The sequence below is a fragment of the Leptonychotes weddellii genome, chromosome 4 (assembly GCF_054177405.1).
Source record: "Leptonychotes weddellii isolate Sample4059 chromosome 4, ASM5417740v2, whole genome shotgun sequence".
Taxonomy (NCBI): Eukaryota; Metazoa; Chordata; class Mammalia; order Carnivora; family Phocidae; genus Leptonychotes; species Leptonychotes weddellii.
The window spans coordinates 170246429-170255822 of record NC_138372.1 but is presented as its reverse complement, the minus strand read 5'-3'; the positions used below and the strand labels follow the sequence as shown (position 1 = coordinate 170255822).

Here is a 9394-nt window from a genome sequence, read left to right as displayed (position 1 = left end):
AGGCTGGAGGTGGCTGAGCAGGGGGAGGATGGGGACAGAGAGGGGATTGGGGCCTGGCTAGGCCGAGCCTGGCAGGGCCCCCAAAGGACTTCGGCTTTTCGTGTGAGTGACTCTGGCTTTTCCCATGGCCCAAGCTGTGGCTGCCACTTCACAAGGCTCACCCTGCCCTCTCTGTTGAGGATGGACAGCGGGGTGGGGTGGGAGTGGCCGAGGGAGATTAAGACAAGAGGTTACTGCAGTGATCCAGGAAAGAGATGATGGAGGCTCAGGGCAGGGTGCTGAGTGTGCAGCTTGAGGTGCGGGCTGGACAGGTCCTCAGTCCCCCGGAGGAGGAGCAGGGGTGGGCTGAGGGATGGGTGAGAGGTGGGAGATGGACAGCAGCAGTGGGGGCCCCTCTGAGAGGCTGAAAGCAGATGAGCAGGGGGAGGGGCAGTCGGTAGCAGGAGCGCAGGCGGATTCTAAGGCGGATTCTAAAGGTGCAGCCTGGGGGAGGCCGGGCACCGCCTTGGGCCCTGTCTGTGCCTCCATTTCCCCTTGCTGCAGCAAAGTGTCCCCACCTGCGGGGCTGGTTATGATGACAGCAACGTTGGTATTGGGCGGGAAGACTGGCGGGAGCGCAGACCAGAGAGCAGAGGATGGCTGTGCTGGGCGGGGCGGTCCAGGGCAGGAGCTGCTCCCCTTCGGCACGCAGGCAGCATGAGACGTGGTCACCTGCTAGGTGTGAAAGGTGAGGAGTCGGGTTTGGGAAGACTTCAGGCAAGAGATGACTGCCAGCCTCAGCCAGGAGCAGGCTCCGGGGAAAGTGACAGAATTTTGAGGTTCCTGAGTGGGGGGCCGGGACTCAAGACCCCTGGTGGATTTAGTAGGGAGGGTGATTGGCCATTTTGAGGTTCCCAGGGAGAGGCCAGTGGGAGTAGAGGACCACGAGGGGCCTCTCTCCACACCCTCGCAGCCTGTGAGCTGGGGCTGGTAGGCTGCACTGAGGGGTCAGGCCTGGCCAGCACCTCCTGGTCAGCTAGGGGCTCTTTGCAGGCTCAGGGGCTGGGGCTGGGGTGGAAGATTCTGCAGGAGGGGCCTGCCCGAAGGAAGGAAAGCACTGAAGAAGTGGTCCCCTAGCCCCAGCTCTGCAGGCCCCACAGTATCACTTTGGTTTTCCTGTCCCAGGCCTTCTGGCTGCAGAGCAGGCTCAGGGGTCCTGGCTGAAGGTAGGGGCTGGGGCAGCTCAGGGCCCGCAGAGTGTAAGTTCTGGATGTGTCCCTCCCCCACCGTGATGGGGGGATCGTGGTGCCACTCCCCTCCCCACCCATATAGGCCTCAGGGTTGCCATGGCCGAGGTGGCGGTGGGGGGGCCGCAGTGGTGCTCAGTGGGCTGCCCCCTGCCCTCCCGAGGGGCTGCTCATGCCCTGCTTCGAGGACCGCCGTCGCTCTGGGGGAGGACCAGTGTTGAGCTGGCAGAGCTTGGCGGAGGGGGCACACTCACTTTTCAGAAGTCTGCAGGTGAGGGGGCTGGTGGAAGGGGCGGCCTGAGGGCCCTCTGCTGGCTGTGGGCCCCGACGCCCCACTCCACCCCTGCCCACAGGTGCAGGGAGGGTCTCGGCCTAGGAGGGGCACATGCTCTCCGGCGCTGGCTGAGCCTTAGGCCAGCCCCACCATGTGCCCCTGCAAGCCTGCTGCTCCCAGGACCGCCCCCCAACACCGCCCCCCCAGCAGCTAGAGCAGCACAGCCAGACCCTGCTGCGAGCCACGGGGCACCCAGCGCAGCCCCGCTGTGCCCTTGACAGTCCCTGCCCAGACTGGGTCCTGGCCCAGCTGCCCCAGCCCCTTTCTGAGGCAGGTAAGATGCAGGATTGGGGCAGACGTGCCTGTTGGGGGGACGCTCGGAGCCGACCTGCACCCTCCCCGACAGAAGCCTGAGTCCTGGAGGAACAGGCCTGGGCCCTGGGCCTGGAGGGGACTGAGGTGTCCCAGGACCAAGCTGTGCATGTGGTGGGGGGTATCCCCCCTGAGTGCCTGCTGCTGCAGGACCTGTACCTGGAGACTGAGCCCCGCGGTGGCAGGGGACCCCTGGGGGGCCTTTGCAGCCTGCCTGGGCACCTGGGCACAGTTGCATCCTTCCAGGAGTGGCAGGGTGAGGGGAGTGAGATAGACTTGGTGGCCTACCCCTCCCTACCCCTCAGAGCCCTGACGGACCTTCTGTCCTTTCCTTTCCTCCAAGTGGCCGAGTGAGTCCTACAGCAGGAGTCCCAGGGGCAGTGCTCAGAGCTGAGCCTGGTCCCCCACTATGATGTCCTGGAGCCTGAGCAGCTTGCCAAGAACACCGGTGGGGGGGACTACCTGGTCAAGTTGGGGCCAGGGACCACCGAGCATGCTCTTCTGGAGGCTGGAGGGCCAGTGAGGGCATTGAAGGGTGCAGGGCTGGTGACACTGAGGAGGTCTGAAGAGGAACCAGGGCAGACAGGAGCCTCCCTGGGGACGGGTCCCCTTGGGTCTCTTGGACAGGCTGAGCCAGTCAGCTTGGGGCTCATGGGGTCACTGGGACAGGGGGCTGGTGAGCCGGAGCCCATGGGGTCTCCAGGCCCAGTGGGCCCAGGGAGATGGCCACAGGGTCTGGAACAGGTCCCCCCCACACCCTGCAGCCCCCAGACCGCACAGGCAGTGCCCAGGAGAAGGTGAGACTCCCTGGGGACCCCAGCACATCCTGTGGCCCTTTCTTGACCTCGCCTTCTACCCTGCCCTACACTTGCACCTGTTTTGTGGCCCTGTACCCTTCGCCTTCTCTCCATCTTTTGCCTGACTTATCCTGTACCCTGGCTGGGCTTGGCCCCTGACCCCGCATCTCTCCCAGCCCCCAGAGGAGGTCTGAGCGCTGCGGGCCACCCCGGAGGGCCTGGGTGGGAGGGCTGGCTGGCTATCTCCAGAGCTGGGGGCCAGGCAGAGGACTCTGAGGAGCAGCCAGAGCGGGAGTCGGTCTCCAGGGCTGGGAGGGGGCCCAGGTGGCCGCAGGAGGAGCTGCCACGCTGCGGTGAGCCCTGCAGGAGGCAGAAGACGAGCTCGTGGGCGGGGGAGCGGGTGGCCTGGCTGGTGGTGCGCGTGGCCTTCGGGCAGGATGTGGCCGAGCCAGACCAGGCACTGGGGACTGCCTTGGAGGTGCACGTCCAGGAGGCGATGATAGGGTCCTGGGGCGGCATGTGGCCTGCAGAGCTGGGAGCCCGTCTGAGCCATGCCGTGGTGTGCGTACTGCCCCTTGGGGTGACAGCGCCGTTCTCCAGGACTCTGGGGCCCAGCCACCTAGCAGTGCCACCGGCTGGCCCCCCGCATCAGGGTTTGGCCTTTCTCTTGGCAACTTCAGGCCCCACCTGTGAGCCTGCATCCCGGCTTGGGGAGGGTGGGGTGGGCCAATGCCCTAGGCATGGCCCGGACCCCCTTTGTCTGCAGGTGCCTCAGCAGAGGCTGAAGGGTCCCGGGATGGGCTGGGGTCTGGCTGAGAGTGGCAGGAGTCCCGGATGGTGCTGCGGGTCTGCTCTGACACCTGGCGGCTGCTCACGGCGGGATCCGCATCGTCCAGGTGAGTCCACACTCTTGCTCAGACAGGGCTCATGGCACAGAGCCTGCGGGCTGTCACTCTAGCCTATGTCAGGGTTAGGGGACGAGGCCCCAGGGGCTCGCTAGCTCTGGTCCCTGCTCTGGAGGGGGGAAACAGAAGGGCCCGACGATCTGACAGGCCCGAGCAGGGGTCCCCGTTTTGCTAATTACAGCCCGGTGAGGGTGGAGGGTGGGACTGCAGACCCGGCTCCTTGTCTGAAGCATGGGGTTGGGGCGCCATCTCGTGGCCACTTTGAGGATTACTCATCCCTCAGGTAAGGTATCTGGCGCGGTCCTGGGGATCCCCCCGCCGCAGCTGCCCCAGCCCGGAGAGGGCTTGCTGCACTGTTTTTATTTGCTAAATGTTGCAACTCTGAGCATGGGTGTGTTTCATTTTTTTTAAACATTTTTTTGAGATTTTATTTATTTATTTGACAGAGAGAGGGAGAGTGCAAGTAGGCAGAGTGGCAGGCAGAGGGAGAGGGAGAAGCAGGCTCCCTACCGAGCAGGGAGCCTGATGAGGGGCTCGATCCCAGGACCCCGGGATCATGACCCGAGCCGAAGGCAGACGCATAACGACTGAGCCCCCCTGGCGCCCCTATGCATGTTTCAGACAAACACTGGAGCCACGGTGGGGGTGGGGGGGTGAGGGGTCAGAGTGAGCCCCCGCCTATCAGGCAGGGGGAGGGAGAGGCTGCTGAGGGCCTCAGGAGGCGATGGGGGCGTGGGGGGTGCGTTGCACGGGCAGAAGGAGAGGCTGAGGAGGAGGCTCTGCTGGCGAGTGTGTGTGAGGGCGGTGCCTGGAGCTGACGCCGAGCCTGTCGAAGAGTGACCGCCAGGTGAGGACGGGGACCAGAGCAAATGAGCTGGTCAAGTGAGGAAGGAGGGCAGGTTGAGTGCTTGCCGTGTAGACAGGCAGGAGGAAGGAGCCATGCAGAGCCCAGGCCAGCCAGGCACTCCTGACTCTGGATGCACAAAACTGGGGGTGGGCCGGGCAGCGGCAGTGACCCCCGGCGGGCAGCAGCGCAACTTCCGGCCCTCCCCAGGCTGCGCACACCGCTCTTTTCCTGCAGGTGGTCGCTCCAACTTTAGAGGGGGTCCCTTTCCTCCGGGTTTGGACTCAGCAGCTCTCACTTCTGCTCTTCGGAAACAGGCGTCGCCCGCACTCCCCTGGCGGGTTTTGTCAGCTACACGCTCTGGATTCCCCCAGTCGGCGCCTGCGCGAGTTCAGATGGCACACGTGAACTTGCTTTTCATTAACAGCTTCGGAGACGGTCTCTCGACTTGCTCTATGGAGGATGAGGAGAACAGGCTCCCCTTCTCCTCTCCCTTACAGTTTGGTCGGTTGCATTATTTTCATATGTCATCAAGGTTGACAGGTGTCATTTTCTATTCCGTGATTACCCTGAGGCTCCGCGCTTGGGCCGTACTTTGGTGGATATATAATGATAATGGAAAAGCATTTACCATTGAACCAAAGAGGAAACAAGGAAATGAAATCCTAGTTATTAAAACTGTGTTCCATGATGGGGCGCCTGGGTGGCTCAGTCGTTAAGCATCTGCCTTCGGTTCAGGTCATGATCCCAGGGTCCTGGGATCGAGCCCCGCATCGGGCTCCCTGCTCGGCAGGAAGCCTGCTTCTCCCTCTCCCACTCCCCCTGCTTGTATTCCCTGTCTCGCTGTGTCTCTGTCAAATAAATAAATGGAATCTTTAAAACAACAACAACAACAACAACAAAAACCTGTGTTTCACGAAAGAGAATTATGTGAGGGTTCAAAGACCAATGGTTCTTTTTTTTCTTTTTCTTTACATAGGCTCCACGCCCAGTGTGGGGCTTGAACCTTGAACTCATGACCCTGAGATCAGGAGTCACAGGGTCTACTGACCGAGCCAGCCAGGCGCCACAGGACCAGTGGCTCTTAATATTGATTGACTGATTGATTTGACAGAGAGAGACACAGCGAGAGAGGGAACACAAGCAGGGGGAGTGGGAGAGGGAGAAGCAGGCTTCCCGCGGAGCAGGGAGCCTGATGCGATGCGGAGCCCGATCCCAGGACCTGGGATCATGACCTGAGCCGAAGGCAGACGCTTAACGACTGAGCCACTCAGGCGCCCCTTAATTTTTTTTTTTTACTTTCATTTTTTTTCCCCTGTGTTGGTACTCTTTATGCTCCCTTGTCCCCTTCCTGCACAGATTCTTTGTCTGTTTAGTAATCTCCTTGAGTGGCTAGTCAATATCTTGGACTTTCACATTTATTTTGCCTTTTACCATTAGAGGTAATCTACAACTGTAACTGGTGTAAACTTGTTTTTCAAATGAAAGTTGCTGTGTGTTTGAGACATTTCTTTTAAGTTAAATAAGCACAGTGAGATCTTGCATATCTTTTTTTTTTTTTTTAAAGATTTGATTTATTTATTTGAGAGAGAGAGCACAAGAGGGGGGAGTGGGAGAGGGAGAAGCAGACTCCCTGCCGAGCAGGGAGCCCGATGCGGGACTCGATCCCGGGACTCCAGGATCATGACCTGAGCCAAAGGCAGTCGCTTAACCAACTGAGCCACCCAGGCGCCCAAGATCTTGCATATCTTAATATGTCCTTATTTTGTCCTCATTAATAGTTTAGGTGGATATAGTGTTCAGGATCAAACTATGTTTTCCTTCCTATCTCTGAAAGACATTACCCTTTCTCTTTCCTCTTAAAAAACTTTGTTTTTGGAAAGTTAAAAAAAAAAAATCCATCTATGGTCTCTTAGCATCCAGTAGTATTGGCGGTGAGCATGTGGAGTTTTTCTAGGATTTTTTTCCCATTTGCATATTGACTTAGGAGTGTGTGCCTGTGTATGTGTGTCTGGATACTTCCGGAGTTTCCTTTCGCTTTGAAAGTGGGAGTTTCCCTGGCAGGGAGGTGCCGAGGATGTATGTTTTGCCATTGTCCTTCTGGGCCTTTTATGGATCCTTTCCACCAGCAGACGCCCCGCTCAGGGCAGGGAAACCGCTCCCTCACTGGCTGGGCTGGCCACCTGTGCGCCACCTTCCCGAGGAGGTCCTGCGGGCAGACCGGACACCCCTGCGCCTCCACCCTCCCCATGGGGCCCTCCCAGTCCCCATCTCCTTCCTTTAGCTCTGCACTGGGGGGCAGTTCCCTAACTCCACCTCCTGACCTCATCACCCAGCCTACCCACTGGACTCCACTCTGAGATTCCATTCCCAGTGTTTTCAGACTGGTTCTTCTCACACAGCAAGTCCTGCTGCATGGATGTAATTTCTTTTGCATCCCCCTGAAGAGATGAGTTAGAATTTCTTCAGAAACTGTTTGAGCCGCTGAAGTGGCTCCCTTGAGGCTGGCTGTTGGTCTTCCCGGTACTGAGAGGTCCAGGACATCTCGGTGTTTCAAGGGAAGTCCTGTGGGCAGTATGGGCACCTAGCTCAGCTTTGCCTTGCAGAGGCCTGGCTGTGGGTGCTGAGTTCTGGGGAGTGCTTGGGTTTGTCCACCTGCAGGCCTCCCTGGAAGGACCAGACTTCCCTGGAGGGAGCAAGGCTTCCCTGAAGCTGTCCAGTGCCACTTGGGGCCCCATCCAGGTGGCTAATGTCTGCCCAACGTCTGCAGCTGGACAGAGCATGACTGGAGCTCTGCCATCTCCCCAGACCCTGAACTCCACCAAGAGAAGGCTCTTGGTTTCCAGGCTCAGGTCTGCGGCGGGGTGCCCAGGGGGTAGGAGGGTCTCCTGATAGCCTGGCTCTGAATGGCCTTCCGAGGGTGGAGCATGTGAGTGTCTGCTGCAGCAGCAGGTCCGAACCCCACGGGGAGCACCTGGAACAGCCCCCTGAGAGAAGCCCAGGGGAGCAGGTCCTGTACCACGGCCCATCGGCCTGGGCAGTCCCCGACATCTGTGCTCAGGGCTTCGACCATAGCTAAGGAGGCCTTAACAGTGAGGCCAGGTGGTGGTCAAGGGCTCTGCCGACCCTGGACGACCTTGGCCCTGGTCTGTCCCCCTGCAGGCACACTCTATGGGCCGGAGCCGCCTCCCTGCCCCTGCAGGACCGCTACTTGCCCCCCAACGCCGATGGCCACAAGGTGGCGTTCGGAGCACGGGAGCTGACCGGTGACTAGGGGCAGGGTCCTGGAGGCCTGTGGGAGCCCCCCCGCCCCCCACTGCGGGCCCCTGGCCACGTGTTCCCGCGCCAACAGCGCAGTGCACTGCCTCCGCCAGGCCAGCATCTTTGTCATCGTTCATGAAACTGAGGCGCTGACCACCCACCTCATTACTTGCAAGCACGTGCCCTGGGCTTCCCCAGGGGACTCCTCTGGGCACTTGGGCCACTTCCCAGCCTCCTAACCCCCCCACCTCGGCCCAGTCCCTGGCTGCCGGCTCCCTGGGCTCCCGCTGCGCGCAGCCTTACCCCCCCTCGGCTGCCTGAGTTGCCCCTGGGGGCGCCCCTGCCGCTGGCTGCGGGCCGTGGACAGGCGGGTGCGGACCTGGAGGACCAGGGCTGTGTCCGCGCTCGGGGCCGGTAGCCGCCGGAGCCGGCCCGGCCACCAGGGGTCAGCAGAGCCCGGGAGGAGGGTGGGCCAGCTCGACCCCGCCCGCCTCGGCCGGACCCAGACCGAGCGCGACTCTGTTGTTCGCATAAACGTCTACGTGAAACCAGGCGGCGGGGCCTACGGGACCTCTGGGTCCGACCTCTGCTTAGGAGGTGGGGGGCCTCGGCGTGGCTAGGGGCGAGGGCCGGCGGGCAGAGTCCGTGGCTCCTTTGGGGCAGCCTTGAGCCGCGGGCCGAGGCCGGACCCAGCGCGCACCCCTGCGACCCCACGTCGCCTTAGTGACACGCACGCTACCCAACAACGTCTCCTTGCCGACCCGCCCGCCCTGGACGCGCGGGGAGGGCCGCGCCTGGCGACAGCGGCGCGCGCTAGTCGGGCCCTGCGGGCCGAGCGGAACGCGCGCTCCAGCCCGGTGCCTCGGTGAGGCCCCGGCCCGGCGCGCACCCGGGCGCTGCGAGCGCACGGACGGCGCTCGGTGGGGGCCGGGGCGGGGCTCCGGGCTCGCCCCGCCTGCGCTGCCTCCGCGGCTCTCCCGGCCCAGCAGTCTGGCTGCGGCGGCCGAGCCTAGCCGAGCTGAACCACCAGGCACGTAGGACCGGGGCCGGGATGGAGAGGCGCGCAGCGGGCGGGAGCTGCGAGGTGGGGTTGGGGGCTCTACGGCCACAGGCGTCCCGGAACTAGGGGCTGCGTCGCGGCCCATCCTCCCTCCGGAGGACACCACCTCTGCGCGCCCAGGACTGCGGAACTAGACGGGCGGTGCCCGGAGTGTGGGCAGGAAAGGCTGCTGGGGAGGCGCGGCTGACAGCGGGGTGCCGGCCGGGGGGCGCTGGAGCAGAGGTGCGGGTGGAGGAGCCTGGGGAGGCGGGGCGGGGTGGCCCCCAGCTCGGTGCCCGCTGTCTCCTCCCCAGCCCTTGACCCCAGGGCGGAGGCACAGAGTCCACATTATGCCCCCACTCTACCCGGCCCTGCCAGGACAGAGCCCTATTCACCTCTCGGACGCCAGCGCCCTTGGGGACCCGGAGCTGAAGAGCGGTCACGCGTGGGTGTGCGTGTGCTCCGGCAGCGCCCGCGGTGCGGGTGTGCGGGAGGCTCTGGGCGGGGGCTGGAGGGGAGGCCCGAGCTCCCGCGGCCCACGCCGCTGCGGCTCCAGATATTTATAGGCCTTCACTGCAGAGCTCAAGGTGGGACTGCGCGGGGCCGGGGGTGGGGAAGGACGGTGGAGAGTCCTAGAGGCTGAGACAGCTTGGAGGTAGAGCGCCAGTGTCCAGGG

The 9394-nt window shown here is 62.6% G+C and overlaps 1 protein-coding gene across 1 annotated transcript; it reads left to right on the top strand.

Annotated features, from left to right (window-relative positions):
* Positions 1-7918, top strand: PARP10 (poly(ADP-ribose) polymerase family member 10). Its single transcript, XM_081817158.1, is given in 13 exon segments — positions 1-1379; positions 1382-1453; positions 1456-1497; positions 1580-1624; positions 1627-1700; positions 1702-1834; positions 1907-2128; positions 2216-2669; positions 2715-3390; positions 3436-3506; positions 7365-7526; positions 7581-7757; positions 7759-7918. Coding segments are annotated over 13 exon segments (2418 nt in total). The 5' UTR covers positions 1-1249.
* The last annotated feature ends 1476 nt before the right edge of the window (positions 7919-9394 follow it).